Below are 19,069 nucleotides of genomic sequence, written 5' to 3'. Positions count from 1 at the left end.
TTAAAGTACTATTTTACTATGTATGTATCTATATATATATATAAACACAAGTAATAATAATAAAATAATATAAAAAATAAAATAATATAAAATTGAAAACTATTAATTGGAAAAAATAATAGTCTTCCTCAGGATCAATCTTTGGCTATAATTTAATGCGATATTTCTGAATAAAGAATAATTATCCTAAGATAAATATTATTAATTATAATGAGATCACTAAAAAAATTCAGTTGCAAAAGAGTATGAAATGAAAGAAAGCAGAAACAAAACTTACCGGCGTACAGCAAAGTAAAAAATATGGTTTAAATGTAAAATACTAATTTAGCAGTTAACAAATTTCGCGAATAAGAAAAATTTTCAAAGTTGTGCTTATAGCTTGAATCGCGCAAAATAAAATTAGAAAATATATTTGGTCGAAAAAAAGGATGCAAGTAACATTCCAGTGCTTCCATCTATGAGAAAAACTAGTAAAAAAATTTTTATTCGAAAAAATTATTTAACAAAACCCATAATAATACGAAAAAAATGCATTTTATTATACTAATATAAATTTAATTGAAAAAAAAGAAACATTCAAAATAAGTAATCCTTGTAATTTAAATAACAGATTTAAATAAGGAATTAGCATTCATTAGCATTCCATCTTTCATAGGGCGACTTATTTGAAAGTCAGAGCCTGCACATATGGATAGAAAGCCGTATATTGACTCTATATTTTATTCATATATATATTATACATTTTAAGGAGAAGACTTAGTTCGTGATAGATATCGGATTTTTAATGGTTTACAACATTTGTTAACTAAAGAGAGAATAAAAAGTTACAAAGGTTCAAGTTTTATGAAAAACAAGTTTTTATCGTGACTAAATTAGTGTTATTTTAGAAATTGTTCTAATATATTTGACAAGCTTTAAGAAGTTTTGTACAACCAAATTTATCTGTGTAAATTTTCAGAAATGTTGAACCCTGTGCAATTCCAAAAATTATTAAGGTGATAAAGATAATATTTTTCGTATTTCTTCCAATCACTTAGACAATTTACTCGCATATTATTATGCTCTGACTATATATATATATATATATATATATATATATAAACTTGGTTTCTTAAACTTACTCTAATGAAAGAATTTGTCATTTTCATAGATATCAATGAATGTCTTAATCCATCAATCTGTCCAAACAACACAAAATGTATGAATTCAGTTGGTGACTATGATTGCACCTGTAAACCTGGCTTCGTGGCACCGTCCGAAACAGCAGACCTCAAGCGAACAAATTGTGTTGGTAAGTGAACTCATATTAACCCTTCGCACTCGAAGTTCTTTCAGCTGTTAAAAAAGTGTACGCAACCACTAACAATTTGAAAGATTTTTTACTAACTTACCTTATAATACCCGGAAATCACTGAATCCACTATTCAAAGTATTCCAGTCAGAATAGAGAGATTTAGGGGGGGTCGTGGACCAATTCAATGTTTTAATTGTCAAGCATTCCACCACACTCAAAGATCATGCAACGCTGCCTCAAGATGTGTGAAATGCGCTGGCAATCATCGCTCCCATGAATGCAGAAAGGACAGACACTCTCCACCAAAATGTTGCAACTGTAGTGAATCCCACACCGCAAACTACACTGGGTGCATAGCCCGTCCCACTAGGAAGGGCTCTCGCCCGATTCCCACAACAACAGCCGGTATGGCTCGCAGACTTGTCATAATAATAAAAGAACTGCAGAAACTCATAAAGAATGAAGAGGTACTCCAATTACTGCAAAGAATCATTAGAGATAATGCTCCATAATGTCATAGTCATGCCCAATTCCGGACTATTCATTCTGAACTCTTGCATTAGTGTAATATGTAGATTATCAAACTCTTCTGCAATGAAAAAAGTAGAACAGCTCAATTAAATTGCAAACTGTATCCGATAGATGGCGATACCAATATTAAACAAAACTTCTGTAAATTTATCATATATCATGTTATATTTGTTTTACAACTTAAAATTACACAATTCTAACTTTATTCAATGCTAAATTGTCAATCGCATCTGCATATATTCTAATTTTACTCATAATTTATCACTACTTATGAATGCATCAAATTTAAATTCCATTCAATGCTAAAATATCAATTGTAATTGTTTATATATTAATTTAATTCATATTTTAATCACAACCTATGATTGCATCAAATTTAATACCAATCAATGCTTAAATATCAATTGTGCTTTTCATATTCACGAAAATTTCTGATTATTGCATAAATCATGACTTATATTAAATATCAAATCATGTTTAATTTATCAAGCAAATATGCTTGATCTTCTGTAATGCTACCTAAACATACCCTCCAACTGCTACGGAATTTTCGTAGTTTCAGAAATCTTCTTTTTAGACGGTAGCAAAATTAATGTCTTAATATTTAAAAAAAATTAATTTTAGCGTAACTTGTCCACTATTACTTATAAAAGTGCAGGCCATATGGCTAGATTCTTAAGTTCTGATAAAAGTTTTATGAGATATCCATTTGCTTTAAAAATTTCTACTTTGGTTTGCTACCACTAGAAAGAATTATTTTCAAAATCCTCATAAGTTGGAGGGTATGCCTAAATGCTGCATAATTCAAAATGTTTTTTAATTCAACTTGTAAATACTTCATGATATATGGGTTAGGGGCCGCTGCGCGGCCCAGGCACCCAATTTTAGTTAAATAAAGAAAAGAGAAGAGAAATCACTGAATGAAGTGTTAACTAAACATCAAGGTGAAAAAAATTTCACATTTAGAGTGGTAGGAAATTTACAGGTGACAGTGGTGACTGACTGAATTTTTATAAAATATATTTCGGGAAAAGAATGTGTTGCTAAGTTAAACTCAAGTTAATTTCGTGATGCAGAATTTTTTTTAAACATCTTTAGCGAATAGAATTTGTTGGTCAGTTTAATTCACGTTAATTTTGCGATGCAGAATTTTTGTTAAATATATATTTCATTTGTCGTATTAATTTATTTCAAAATAGGTAAAATATTTAGCATTTTTAAAAATTATAATTATGAAATACAGCATGAAGCATCGGTGCCTTTTTCTGCTTTAAAATTAATATTCTCCAAGTATAACTCATTTTCAAGCAATAATTTTTCAAATTTGCACTTAGTTGAAGTTCTTTTGATCTAAGTAAAATATATATCATCATTGAAATTCTTTTAATTTGCAAAATAAATTTTTGATAACTTTTTGAATATGAATAAAAAATTTTTTTCCCGAAACTTCTTTTATTTTGGACACAATATTTCAGTGCAAATATAATTCTCATAATCTAACAGATTGTTTTAATAACTATGAGAATAATTTTCATAATTAAAAAATAACAAAATTTATTTTCACTTGTAATAAGAGAAATAAAATACAAATAAATATTTTTTCTTTTAACTACTTGAACTCAAAAATCATATATATAGAAGGGACACCGGTGTCCCTTAAAATTTAATAGTTGTGCAAACGAATACCATCATAATAGAGTCGGATAAATTATATTTTTGACCCTTTTGCGCCTTTTTCTTAATGTCATTGAAGAAGAAACACTTTTATAAGAGGATCAGTTTTATGTGATTTCAATGTTGGAACTAATAATCGAATGTGTGAAATACAATCGAAAGTTATTTATTATTATTATTTATTTCTAGTAAAAGAAAATTAAAAATTTTGGTATATAAAATATAGGAAAAAAAAAACTTATTTAGCTTATTCGATACAATTAATTTAAGTTTCAACGCCATTTTTAAAGGCTTCTATATATCACGGCCCATTAGGTGTTGTAAAAAAGTGAGGAACTTACCGATTTTTTTTTATGTATACAAGAAATTTTATTAATATTTACAAACTGCAAAAAGAATTATGCATATTACGACTTTTAATACGTTTTTAAAACCGGCATATATTTACTAATTTTATTCAAATGTGCGCAATAATAATTGAAGTTATTAAGAAACGGAAATTTTAATTTAAATTTGTAAAATAGTTTAGAATGGACCTCGAAAATTCCGGGAAAGTATTTTTATCACATCCTTAGAAAAAGTTCTCTTACGTAAATTGAATGAATGGTGTCCTTTTTACCCATGTGAAGTTTGCATCAATCAAAATGAGCATAGGATGTTTAAAGCTTCTTTTTTTTATTAACACTGTAATTATAAAAGCATTCTTATTTAAATATCACAATATTATTAAATGTTTTCAACACCATATCAATTCTTGTTTTCATTTTTATTATCTCTTAATCTTAACGATGTGATTTTGAAATCACTAAATGCTTATTTATGTGTATTCAATGCTTATTATTATGTGAAAATTCACTTTTACTCTTGAATACGGAGATATTCTCCACTATTTTTCTCATCAATATATTACTTTATCATATCATATGCCGATTCAATTTATGACAATAAGTATAGATGAATCGGCTAATGGCGTTTCGCGCCAAATGCCGAGATGTCACCCATTCTCAGCATCCTAAATGTTTTCAAAATGTTTTCAAAAACTAAAAAAAAATTCCTTTCCTTAATTATGGTCTATCCGAAATTTGCATTGGTAAAAATGATATTTCTAAGTGATGATTTTTCAAACAGTATTGCCATGCAAAATTTTCCAACTTATTAGCTGCCAAAAGATAAATTATTTACATAAAGTTAGCATAAAAGTTTTTCTATAATTTTATACAACTTGAAGTTTTTAAAAATGGTGTATTTTTAATTCATAAAAAGTTTGCATAGACCAAAATAAGCCATAGGAGTTTAAAGCTTGTTTCTTAGCAAATCCGTAATAAGAAAAGCATTATAATATAAATATTGTGATTTTTTGAAATGATTTCATTATTGCTGTTATTAAAGCTAGAAAGAAATTTCTTAGTTCATTTCCTCATTTTGGTCGATCCGAATTTCCATGGATAAAAAGGGCAAAATTTCTAAAAATATTATTTTATCACCCATCTGCTTGTATGCAAGGTTGTAAGCCCTTTTACCTCATAAACCTTATCCCAGCAATTAACTAAGCAGACGAAAAGAAACTAATGACTTTCGGGAGAAAAATATTAAGAAAAACTTTTGGTGCACTTATAGCGATAAAAATGCTATTAACACGTTGAACGCCACGCTAATTTTACATGGCTTGCCCTTCTGATCAAACTGTATTTAACTACAAACTAAAATTGCAAATATTAGACAGATTTTTCTAGTTTTAAAAGGTTTAGCACGACATAAATGAAAAAAGTGGTGAATTATATAAGACTACGAATTGTTTAAAAATAGTGGTGGCTAAAAATCTACTAAATTTAAATTATTAAACCAAGAATTAGAATAATTAAGTAAATTTTGGATAAATTTTCTGCAATTCTATAAAAAAGTGTAAATTTTATAGTTCTTTATCGTGTTATATACGCTATCAGATATCTGTTTTTTAGCGGCCTATGTGAAAGGTCAGTGTCAGCAAGCGGAGGCAGACGCAGCCTAAACGTAATTTCAGTGTCAGCCACCGGTGGTTGACGTGGCCTAAATGGAAAGTCCAGTGTCAGTCACCGATGGCTGACGTAGTGCTCAACGTATTAAGAACATTTACCTTCTAATAGAAGAAAATAGTTAAATAGAGTAGAGAAGTAGCTAAAGAACTTGAGAGTTAATAGTGGGAGATGTATAACATTGAATACATCTGGATGGGGTAAAGTAACTGAGACGTCCTTGGTAGGCCTTATGCAGAATAAGAAGAAGACATAAGTCCTTGTCATATAATATAAAAGAACATAAAACACATTTACAGAATGCCATCACAAAGATGCGTCCAGGGTTACAGTAAAATACGTACTCGCTGCCTCCACGCACCAGGACGTTTAACGTAAGACCACTTTTCAGGAAGCCGCCATAATTGTTGTTCTTTCTTTTGCAGGGATGCCAACTGCTACGCTTTCTGCAAATGTTTTAATAAATTGGCAGCGTATTAAGTAGCAAAACTTGTAAAATAAGGATAATTACGGTTCTTACATGCATATATTCATCTTACTATATAACATTGCATTCTTTTATTTCAAAGAAATGTGCAATCAGAAAACATGTAAACATGGGCGATGCCAAGCTGAAGATGGAGTTTATCGTTGCAAGTAAGCATGCACATTTAAATTTTGGGATCACGTTTCAAATTCGAAGTTTTTTTTTTTAATTTTTACATAAAAATTACATCTTTGCTCAATAAATTGCGTTTATTGCTACAGTGAACTCTCACTTAATGCCCGGTTTAAGGGACCAACAAAAAAAAAGCGCATAAATGAAAGGGACGCTTAAGTGAAAAGCTTTCAAAATTCTAAAATGCAACATGAATTTTAATAAAACTATGAATAAAAATGTTTCTAGAGATTAAATTATAATCAATTAATAATTAATATTAATAATCGTATTGACTATTACTATACAAATATAAAAAATTGTAAAATAACAAATTACAAACTATTTTCTTGCGAAATAATCCGCAATAGATGTTTTTATTTTTTCCCCACGAATTTGTAAAATAGTATTTTCAAACTCATACGAACAGGAAAGGGAAGTTTCAGAAGTTTAATTAAACTGTAAATAGTCACAAAGGATATTTAAAGCTTCAAACGCGAACTATGGAAATTTTTATTCGAACGACCTTTTTTTTCTTCTTTTTTCTAAAGGTGAAACATACTCTTTTGCTGCATTTACTTTTTTATGTGTGGTAGTTTTAAATGCTTATTGTTGAACTGAGATATTTTAATGTCATATTTAGATTAAATCAAACAGAGTGATTCGAAATTGCCTTGTCAAAATTTAAAAAGGGTTAGAAAGGACGGATTAAATAAATCGTAATACAATTTGCGTCCGTAAAAGAAACGCAAAAATTCAGGAAATTAAAAAATTTTGAAATATGAAAAAGAATGACACAAAAAATATAATAAAATCAGAAAATAGGGAAAATTAAGCGTTACATAAATTTGACATCACTGCCTCTTTCAACGGCGCAAAACTAAGCCGAGCTAACATTTCCATCCGAAACAACAAATATCATTGTCGGGAGCCGTAAGTGGTTCAGGTTGTAGAGCCCTTGCCTCCCAATGAGGTGACAGGGTTCGAGTCCCAGCCATGACTGGTGGGTACGATATCCGCGCAATACTCGCATGGACCACAGGAATGACGAAAATTGTCCTCATATTACTTGTTAAAGTTTGCTTGTTAATTTTAATTGTTACACTGCTCATTTTGTTAAAGTTTAACAAAATGAGCATTATAATTGATTTGAGTCATAATTCTGATATCTATTTAGGGAATCATTAAATTTGTTAATTTTTGACGGATCATGGGTTAGAGTCCCCTTAACGTAGGACTAATCGTGGGAAGTTTTCGTTTTTTCCCTTTCTATGTAATGCAAATGCAGGTTAGTTCCATCAAAAAATCCTCCGCGAAGGCAAATTTCTCCCAATACTTGATCCAAGAGCTCCCTTGTCTTCTGCATTGGGTTCAAAATTACAAGGCTACGGAGTTGAACATTGGTAGTTGTAAACCCAAAATTCAGTCGGAGTCCACAGAAGTTTCATAGATGAAGCTTTTAAGTTGCCCAATAGAAACAAATCCAAGCAGGGCAGATTTGGTGATCATGACGACCAGGGGAGAGACACACGTCGATCAATCCACTTGTATCGATACGCGGGGGATGACTAATTTCCGCACTGCCAGCTTGTTTCGATTGCCATACATAGCGCCCTCTACCGCTATGATGCAACTTTTTGAAACACGCATTGTACTGTAAATACCTGTCTCGAACGTCCGTGGAATTTCCGATTACCGAGTATCATAAATTGATTTCCGAAGGATATTTTTATTTACGAGATAAAAAAAACTGTGGTTATTTTAAACTGTTATGATAAAAGTGGGTCAGAATTGATGAGAGGTTCTGGATTATTTATCCATTGATCTCTTCGAAAAAAAAAAAGTCCTAGTATGTTATTTTAGCTGGTCACATGGGTAACGAAAAATAAAGCAGGTCTGCCAACTTTCTACGTCTTTTGGAAAATGTTCTTCTTGTGGTAACAATGCTTATGTCTTAAAGCATGAATCTTTGATTCGTACCACAATTGTTGCTACCATTATGATGTTGTTTTTCTCATCACAATTTGTAAATGATTCAAGAGTTCATATAAAATGCCCTTAGTTCCAACGGTCTCGTGGTAAGCTTTTTAAGTTGTTAATAAAATTAATTTGACATTTCTTAAGCTTCAGTTTTAATTGTCTATCAATCTCTAAAATATTAAACAAATAAAAAAAAACGTTGCTGTTGGTAGCCCTATATAAAGATTTCATAAAATAAATAAATGTTGTTTTGTTATATAAGAGTGAAATAGAAATTTCTCACAACTGATTAACACTAGAAACACTGAAATTTAATATATACCTATATTGCCCAAAAGCACTCAAAATAACTGGATTGTAAGAGAATAAATAATGTGTAAAGAAATTTTCTTAAAATTAATTTTTAATATTTTTTAATACAACTTACAGTTATATAACAAGTTATTAGTAAATATTAACAATAAAAAATTATATGTTGTACAAATTTCTAAGAATTGTGTCATAATATACATCATTGTTTTTCTAATTGAAATTAAAAGGAGTCAAAATGACTTCCTTAGGCAATCTAGTGTTAAGTCAGCAATGCAATTGCACCGGATTTCAGCAAAGTATTTATCAATTGTCCGAAGCAATTTGGCCTGTCTGTAATATTTCGTTTAACTCTACTATAAGGAGAAGCAGCGTGAAATAAATTTTTAAATGATTTTTCACAGTAAATATTTTTCTTAATAATTTTTAAATTTGTTAATTTTAATTTTATATTTCTAGATGTGAAAAAGGCTATATTGGATTTAATTGTGAAATACAAGAGGTTGATATGGCTGGTAAGATCTTTTTTTATTCTCATGTTTAATTTTACTTGTTAATTTAGTTTTACACAATTATTTGATTACATTAATTTTGGACAATAAAAAACTCATTATTATTGCTAAATTTTTATTTCACGAAAAATTTAGAAATCTATATTTTTTCTCCGTAAATTTATCATTGGAATGATATTTCCTTTAAATTGAATTCAATTTATATTGCTCTCATTTAAATTGCAATAAAATTCACGCAACAGTCAGAAATACTATATCTCTACAAAATACAGTAGCATTTAAAATAATAAAGTCGCATACATTAAATTTAAAAAATATGTATTATATAACTATAATGTAACTAATGAACAACCGATTCACATGAAATATATTATTAACATGAATGTTTGCAACTCGGAAAAGTGAAAAATTTGGTGGCGAAACCATTATTTTCTAACTTGATTCCGGAACGATTAAAATACCAAAATTTATAATCAATTATTCTTAATAAGAGTCACCCAAACTTCCTCAAAAACTTTTAGAAAGGTTGCAAAATTTACACCATAAGATATATTTCGTTCTTTTAATAGTAGATCATTAAATATTTCTTGATCATCGCAAAAATTTGAAAACCTATTTAATCTATAGTAATTTGATACAGGCTGAATAATATTATCTAAATTTTATTTTATTTTATGACCGTCGTTGAACAGCCGACCCAATTTTGGGTTTAAGACTATTAATGTTCAACTCCGTAGTCTTATAAATTTGAACCTATCCAGAAGATAAGGAAACTCCTGGGTCAGTACCCTCAAAAGTATGATTTGTTATAGGATCATGGGGGACTTTGTGACTCAATCAGTAACCATTTAACGTGCATCAATCAGTAACCATTTACTACACGGGGACACTTCGGTCGGCGGGGATTGAAATCACGACCTCTTGAACATGTGCCCAGTGTCCTACCAACCAGGCTATTTGGACTCATATTATCGAAATTCAAGTTTTTAAGAATTTTGAAAAACTTCGAATTGCTTTGATGTGTAATTTACTACAACTAGAAGATGTTTGGTGGACCTTTGAGACTCCTGTTAATAACAAGAAACAGTCGTATGTATTGTTATGAATGTTAATAATTGGTAGTCAAAGTTCCTAAGGACAGTTCTTATACTGCTCTCTAAAACAAGTTAGGTGCCTTTTCCGAAGTACAAATATACCTGTTTTAACCCATTGCATGAGGGCAATTTTTTTCGAAAAATGTATTACAGCAGTCATAGATTAAAATTTTTAGAGAGTGATAGGAAAGTCTTCATTAAAGTTGGAGCAAACTTGTCACAATAGCAACAACTTCGATTTCGGAAGAAAAAAAATTATGAGGAAAGATTGAAGTACTGATTACATATATACTGAATCACTTATGTTTGTGGTAATCACGAATGGATAATTTCTTTTAAAAAACTAACGGAAACAAAGCCGTTTTGCTATCGCTTTTTAAACTTTTGTATGGATCGCGATGATTTCAAAAACGTATTTTACGTGATCCGCTTGCGAACAATGTATGGCAAGGTTAAAAATATCATTGTGCTATCTCTGATAAAATCCTATCGGCAAAGTTCATACCTGCCAACTCTTCCGGATTTTCATATATATTTATATATATATATATATATAATATCTCTCTAACTATCTATATATATATATATATCATCTTGCTTTGCGCTTTTTTATTATAATAAATCTGAGTTATTAGGTCTACCTTTACACCGATTAAAATACAGTAATTTATTTATAATTCTATGTATTAAAACATAGACATTTCAAAAGATTAAAAAAAAAATCTCAGTCAAGAAGTTTTCTAATGATTATTATTCTATACTTAGAATTCACAATAATTGTAACTTAATAACTTAAAATTCACAACTCTAAAATTAAGCCACCTGTTTTACAAATGACTGGATTTGGAATAAAAAAATCCCGATTAATAAAATGATTTTAAATAATTTTAGTTGGAATCCTACAACTTAAAAAACGTTGAAGCTTTCGGTTTTGTCGAAATATCCTAAAAGTTTCTAAAAATCTTTTTTTGGAAAAATTAGTACTTCAATACCTTTACAAATATTCCAGGATTAACCTCCATAAAAATATTTGTGATAGTTATTTTCCATTTCAGAGAGCTTTGGCATCAATAAACTATCATTTCGATTTTGGTAACTTTTATAAATCACGATTATTTTATGATTCATATAATGCTTTCATACCTTCTACTTTGCGAACTCTTATTAAGTGAATATTTCTTGAAGGTCTGAAAAGTCATCCCCAGCATGAACTTGCTCTGAAGCAATGTAAAGGATTTGGCGGAATGGTGTCGTTTTGTGTGAAAGGAGGCATTGAAAAGGCGAGGAAAGTGGCAGTCAATATCAAGATATTTATACTTGCTGTCAGTTTAGGGTCATCAGAGAGTCTGATGGATGTGTCGTAAGCGGTTTTTTTTCTTTTAGTTTCTCACAAAAAAAAAATGTTCCAAGACATGAAATTTTAGAATAGTTGCAAAACATAAAGAGCTTAGAGCCCTTACAAATTTATCACAAATTAATATTTAATAGACTCATAAATAATTAAAATAATTTATCCTAGTTTGAAAAATTCACAGAGAAAAGTAAAATTTTGATCATAAGAACAAATTTNTGCAGTTGGACCGATCAGTTATGATATATATAGATAGATAGATAGATAAATATATATATATGTATATATGTATATATATATACGTGACTTATAACAATCAGAAAAAAATCTTAGAAAATTTCTTATACTTTTATAGATAATTCAGTGAATTACTTTTTTAGGTGCTACGGCTATGCGAACTGCTCTCATAATTATATCAATCATTGGCATTCTCTCGATTTTGTTTTCAGTTTTAATGGTTCATAAATACCGAGTGTAAGTATTAAACAACTTTTTTAGCACATTTTCAATTGCGTATGTGTTAAAACCAAGCATTAAAAAAAATTTGCATCTGGGCCTAAGCAAAATACGTATTCTTCAAATCCGGGAGGTTTTCCCCATGGGATATTTTATTATTTCATTTGCAGGTAGGAAAACGTAGAGAAAGTATCGCATTCCTTACACTGATCTTTTTTAAGGTTAAAAACTATTGTTAAGTGTTCTCTATTCTAATTATTTTACTCTAATTATTATAATCTAAACTGTGTAGAAATCCGTCATCACCTCCAGTAAATCTTTTTTTTTAAACGTATATCTTAAATACTAATAAAAAATGAATGAATGTGCATAATAATATAAAGCGAAACAAATATATCCTAAGTTAAATTTGAATTGTCGAATAGATTTTAACACTAAAACAGCTGGATTTTGGATTTACCTAAAACCACCAAAAAGAGTTAATTTGATCCTTGTAGGAAATTGTTCATTAAAAAGTTAATGATTGTTTAATTGATGAATACTGTTAAGAGTACAATAGATAAGGTTTTTTGGAGATTTGATATTTTTTATGGACTTAATAAAAATATGACAATGTAGCGTGATATTGTATTGCTGATTATTCTTCCGCAGGACTGCAAGTAATACATAAATAAACAAATTATACAAAAAAAAATTATATGTGTTAGTATATAACAGGTTATAAAATGAGGAAGTACCGTTATAAGTTAGACACTGTTGTTGACAGCAAAACATCGACTAATTGATTTCTAGCATCTCTCATCAATACCATTAGTTTTATTCTGCCTTTTGCAATGTTAAAATGTATGTTTTATCCTATAAACTGGAATAAAAGAATTAGGGCCGATCAAATGCTCAAAGTACTGATTCCTAACTCCCACAAAAATGATTCACAAAGCACAGTTAGGGTGACGAAAGATTTCTTGAAAATTATCCAGGCATTGAATGTAGCAATACCATAAATATATAAAATAATTGTGAGTCATTTGCAAGTTTTCCATCCCCCGAAACTCTCATGTTTCTTCTATAACAACATAAGAGATGGCAAAAAAAAAACAAAAAAAAAATTACACCTTTGCGGCTTCTAGTTAGAAATGAAGTTCTTGTAAATTTAATATTTAAATTAAAATTTAATATTTCATTTCCACAATTCTTGCTACAGAATGCGTTTCACGAAAAATGCATCACCTAACTTTCTGTACTTTCCAAAAATATGGAACAAAAAAAAAAAAAAAAAGTCGTATATTTGAAATTGGATTTTTGTGAAACTATTCGACTGATTTCTCTCAATTTTTTTATTTTGTCATGTAAAATTAGATACTTTAAGGCGACGTGAAAAATTGTAAATCAAATGACACCTTTGGCTCTTCTAGTTATAAATGATGCTTTTATAAATTTAATATTTAAATTAAAATTTACTATTCGATTTCCACAATTCTTGCTGCAGAGTTAATTTCATGAAAAATTCGAAATGCATCTCCTAACTTTCCAAAAATATGGAACACAAATAAAAAAAGTCGCATATTTGAAATTGGATTTCTCAGAAACTATTCGACTGATTTCTTTCAATTTTTTTATTTTGTCATGTAAAATTAGATACTTTAAGGCGACGTGAAAAATTGTATACCTAACTGTTTAAGTTTTTTTTTGGCTATTTTTAAATAAAATAATACAAAATAATAAATATATACTGAAATTTATTATTCTGCGTGGGTAAACTAATTTTATATTTTATCTTTGGGTAAACTAATTTTATAATTGTGTGCAAATATTTTTCAATTTGCTTCGAAAGTTCTCGAGCTATGGCAAAATTCGCGAAAAGTAAAATTCACTTTAATGAGTCCAAATTTTGAACCACTCTCCTGACCAAATTATCTGGACCATATTTCCATGATCGCAGCTACCCCTATATATGGGGGGAGGGTTTAGAAATCCGAGTCCGTTAAAAAAGGGTATGTTTATCCAGAGAAAATACGTTTTTATGTCTGATTTCAGAATTCAAAATATCATCTGCACTACTTAATTAGCATATTCGATGACCTCTAAAACCGTCAAGATTGATTCCTAAAACGTGATGATCCGATCATTAGATCAAAAGTTATTCAGGTTGATTGTTTTTTGTTTTTTTGGAGCACTGAACGCCTTTTGCATATCATAGTATTGATTTAAATTGAAAATCGGTAAACCGTTATTAACATTTTTTTTCGATTCATATGTTCGTTGTTTAAAATAAAACATTTATAATTCACATTATTTTTACTGTTTAGACTGAGGAAGAGATCTCATATGACAAGTAACTTAAATGATGCCAGTTCAACAATTGAATTAGAAGGTTTCAGTAAGTAAATAGTTATGTTGTTTTTAGAAATATCTAAAGCTTAATATAATTTATACTTAAAATATCTATACTAGCCTGTTACTTACCTAGGATTGAGAAGAAAATTTTAAAATTGTTAATTAAAAGTAAGTAATTTGTTTTCAAGAGAAGAAAAAATAATGCGAAAAAATTTAATGAGCCATTTGATTATTCTCATATCGGAAATAATTATTACCCATTGGCCAAATGGGTCTTGGTTTGGATTTGATGGCGTCCACATACTTATCAACTGTGTTCTGGAGTAATAGTAAACAGTGCGCATGCGTCCTCATTGCATGTGTTGCTATGGCGACCGCGGTTGTTTTTCTTTTCATTTTCACTAGCAGGAAATTTTTATGTATTTACGTATTAATAATTTAAAGTATTTTTATATTCTTTTTATTACACTGCTGGACAATTGCTAAGGACGGATCACAAATTGCAATGTAGCATAACATTAAGCGAGACATGAGGCCTAGTAGGATAAAAAATAGTTGCCACACTGTTCAGACATTAGAATAAAGAATATTTATTGTTCTGGAAAGTACAAAAGCTATAAACATCTGAAAGAAAAAAAAATGTTCATTTGATGCTGCGTACGCAAAAATGGAACAACGCATCTAAATGTCAGTAGGCAACTTAAAGAAAAGTGTCAGTACGGGATATGTACACCGCGTGGAGTGTGATGCAACATTCTACACGTCGTATCATACCTTGCACAACATTATCCAGCACCTGTAGAGGCAATTTATCCCATTCCTCCGTCAGTGCACGGATGAGGGTGTTCTTGTTAGTCGGAGGATAGTTTCGACCAGCAAGTTGCCTCCCCAAAGCATCCCAAACATTTTCAATGGGGTTTAGATCTGGAGAACGTGATGGCCTTACGAGGCGTTGAGTACCCCCACTGTCTAGACAATCCTGAACAGCGAGTGTTCGATGACATGTTGCGTTGTCGTCCATAAAAGCAAATTAATCACCGACAGCACCATGGAAAAGACAAACATGAGGAAGTATAACTCCATCAATGCTTTGTTGGCCCGTCTTAGTCCCATTCGCAACCACATGTAGGCGCGTGCGGCCATTGATCATGATGCCGGCCCACACCATGACACTGCATGTCGGATATCGGTCCCTTTCCTGGATATTTTCTGGACGATAACCAGTACCACTCTCGCGCCTGATCAGTTGGCGTCTACAATCCGATGACAGACTGAACCTACTATCATCTGAGAATAGTACGCATGCCCAGTCCTGTTCAGTCCAATTGTGATGCTCACCACACCATTGCAAACGGGCAGTACGGTGCTGTCTGGTCAATGGGACACACACGCAACAGGTCTGCGGGAGTATAGTCCTCCTCCCCTCAAACGTCTGACAACAGTTTTTCGGGAGATTTGCTTTCCTGTGGCAGCAAGAAACTGATTTGCCACCTGCTGAGCTGTGGTGCGCCTGTTCCTTTTTGCTGATAGAACGATGTATCTGTCTTCTACAGGCATCGTACTTCTAACACTACCTCTCCCGTGCCGCCTACAACACATTCCAGTAGTTTTAAATGATTTCCACAGCCGTGAAACAACGCTGTGAGCGATATCGAGCTCCCTGGCAACATCTGTTATTTTTCGCCCTTCTTCGATCTTTCCAATAATTTGGCCACGCTTAAAATCATCTAAGTGATATCGGGAAGACATGCCGAAAATTTCAAGTTCGTCAACTAAATCGTAATCAACGTAATTTTCCACATTTTGCTTCCTTTCATTTTGAGGCTGCTATGGATGATAGTGTTATCCGTCCTTAGCAATTGTCCAGCAGTGTATTAACGTATGCTTACTGGTTTGACTGAGATTTGAATATAAATATGAATGCTGAAGAAGGAAAAGTATTTTGTGACGTCTTGAAACACGTACATATTCAGGATATGGAAATCAATCCGACGACAAACATCAATGGAGGACAGTTTTTGCAACCCATGATTTGAAATGTTACTGTGTTAAACGGAGTCAATCCAGAAAGAAAAAGTGTTTGATCAATGGGTAACCAGTGATCGTAGTAAGGCGTTCACAACTTATTTAATACTTAAAAATAATACAGGCAAGGACATGTAGGTCCACGTATGTGGTACATATAGCAAATTTTTTTAACGCCATTTTGTTTCAATAATTTTTCTTCTAATCTTTTCATTTTATTATTTTTAATTTTTATTCTTTTAATAAGTGAGAAAGCATTTAGTTTTATCGTGAGCTTACGTTTCTAAGTTATCACACTAATTACAACGTTGAGCTAATTTTTCCATCGCTTTCATTATCGTGCACACTCATCATTTTCATAATTCTTTTTCAAACGGGATTTTAACATATCAAACCTTACATTCGATCGGCCAAAAGGTGTGTCTTGTTCTGTAAAGCTGCAGACCGAAGTAGAATATTTTCTTTTGTTTAGTAAAACGAGATAAAACAAATCATTTTAATAATTCCTCCCGAGGGATTATAAATAATTGCAATTTATGCGAAATCGATGTCACTCAAGGTAATAGGGGAAGTGGTTAAACTGAAACCTGAAAATTCATTAAATCTTTAGTATGATTAATCATTACATCTTTTGGATGATAATTGTTTCAAAATAAGCTATTTAAATGAACTCTCTTTTTTTAATTAAATTCTCTTATTAAATAAGTAAAATGATAAAGAACTGAAACGATAAAAAAAACTAAAAACGAAATAAATAAATAAGAATTATCTAAGCAAATAAATAATAATTGCCTTTCGAGTGTTTATTTCTTACATTTTGTCAATGAAATGTCTTATTCAATTTTCAGCAACCTTTGAGAGTTGAAGATTGGACTGGTGGAATCAAGAAATTGCACATTTCTTTCATTTGCATGAACAAAAAAAAACATTTAAGATAAATAATCTCGATTTCATATTGATTGTATATTATTACTATATATTCATATAAACTTCACATCGTAACTTCAAATGCTCATCATAATATTCATAAGAAAACTTTATACATAACTACAGTTGCGTGTAAGTAAATGAACAAAAATTTTATTTTATATTTTAGATTTAATTTTTGATGCTATTGGAATATTGGAATTAAATATTATAAGAGTAGGTTAAAATTTATGTGAATAAAAACAAAATTTTTTATTAATGTTTAATTATGTTATCGAAATTGTTGTACTGTTTCTTAGTAAATGTGCTGTATCGTTATCGTTGCATTTTATAATGTTTAAGTTTTATTGAAAATTTTATTTAAAATATTACGTTTTATATTACCTTATTACGCTTTAGAAAAATTTACTTTAAATGTGTAAATTCACATTAATTCACACTGAATATGTTTTATTATAATTTTATTAAATTATTTATCATGTAAAATATTTACAAATACAATCTAAAAAAGTATATTTTTGTACCATTGTTGTCTTGGATTAATAAAATAAATATTTTGGTAAGCGTTTTACTCGTTGCTGTTTTTTATTAGCTTCTTGAATCAATTCCTTTTTAAAAGAGATTGTTCAACAAATGTCAACTAGGTACCAATTTTGACGCTCTTTGTGGAAGATATTTTCCTAAAGGTAGTGAAGTTTATGCTTGAACTTCAAATTACTGGTATAGTAAAATTTTTATCACTATTGATTTAAAATGTTTTTTAAATTTGTATCAGGAAACTTGATAATAATGCTGTGATGTTTTTAGTGATAACAAAATGAAACAAATTTATTCAAAATTAATATATTTTTTTATTTCCACGCCAATTATTTCCACGCAATAAGTATTTATTAAATGCAGTGGTCGGAAGTACAGCATTACATGAAGTGAAACCACTCTCGTTGTTACTTTTTCTCGTAGTTTGTAATGTTGTGAGATACAAAAAATTAGTAGTGTGTAGCGATTCCTGTCAGCTACTTTTAACATTAAATATGAAAAGTAACAGGGCTTTAAGGCAACTAATTTTTTGACTTTGATGGGTATAAATATTCGAGGGCTCGTCAATGGATGTACTGAAAATGATCCGCTAGCTGTAAGCTGAGCTTTAATAGAAATTACCTATTTAAAATCACGTATAAATATATAAACAAGCCATAACGACAAATAGTTAATTAATCATAATATAGGTAATGGAACGATTAAGGAAAATGTATAATTAATCACTTCATTTCTTCACTCTCGCATGCGAATGTTAACTTGTGAAACATTGATTATATTTCAGCGTATTTTAGTTGTACTTAATTTCATAGAGGAAATAGAGGGCATTAGACAAGTAAAAAAAATACAAGTTTGATAGCTTCTCCTTTCTTAAATTAAATATTTTCTGTAGAAAAAGGCGTAAAAGGGAAAAAAATTAAATAAAAAAATTCGAAAAAAAACCTTTTTTTGAAAACAAACTGACTTATGTAAATACGAATAAATAATTCTTAATTATTCCTCATTGTTTAACGTAAGACAATTTCTTATACCGAACCATTTTGAACATAGGTGCAAATTAAGATCTCTAGTAAAGATCTCCTCCTTAAAGTAGTTGTTATTGTTGTTAATTTACGTCGCACTAGAGCTGCACAATGGGCTATTGGCGACGGTCTGGGAAACATCCCGGAGGATGATCCGAAGACATGCCATCACAATTTTGATCCTCTGCGGAGGGGATGGCACCCCCGCTTCGGTAGCCCGACGACCTGCGCGCGAAGTCGAGCACTTTACGGTAGCACAGTTTAACGAGGACCAATACCGCACACCCTCGGTCCCTACGCAGACTGATCCAAGTGGTCACCCACCCGCACACTGACCGTAGCCAGTGATGCTTGACTTCGGTGATCTGCTGGGA

The 19,069-nt window shown here is 30.6% G+C and overlaps 1 protein-coding gene across 1 annotated transcript; it reads left to right on the top strand.

The window, feature by feature from the left end:
• The first annotated feature begins 1,154 nt into the window (after positions 1 to 1,154).
• Positions 1,155 to 17,699, top strand: LOC107444967 (neurogenic locus notch homolog protein 1-like). Its single transcript, XM_043054009.2, has 6 exons — positions 1,155 to 1,291; positions 6,081 to 6,147; positions 8,897 to 8,952; positions 11,775 to 11,868; positions 14,157 to 14,227; positions 17,058 to 17,699. Exons 1-6 carry the CDS (start codon positions 1,201 to 1,203, stop codon positions 17,072 to 17,074), a joined length of 396 nt encoding a protein of 131 aa, XP_042909943.1. The 5' UTR covers positions 1,155 to 1,200; the 3' UTR covers positions 17,075 to 17,699.
• The last annotated feature ends 1,370 nt before the right edge of the window (positions 17,700 to 19,069 follow it).

This window comes from Parasteatoda tepidariorum, chromosome 9, assembly GCF_043381705.1.
Source record: "Parasteatoda tepidariorum isolate YZ-2023 chromosome 9, CAS_Ptep_4.0, whole genome shotgun sequence".
Taxonomy (NCBI): Eukaryota; Metazoa; Arthropoda; class Arachnida; order Araneae; family Theridiidae; genus Parasteatoda; species Parasteatoda tepidariorum.
This window is presented reverse-complemented; position numbering and strand designations above follow the sequence as displayed.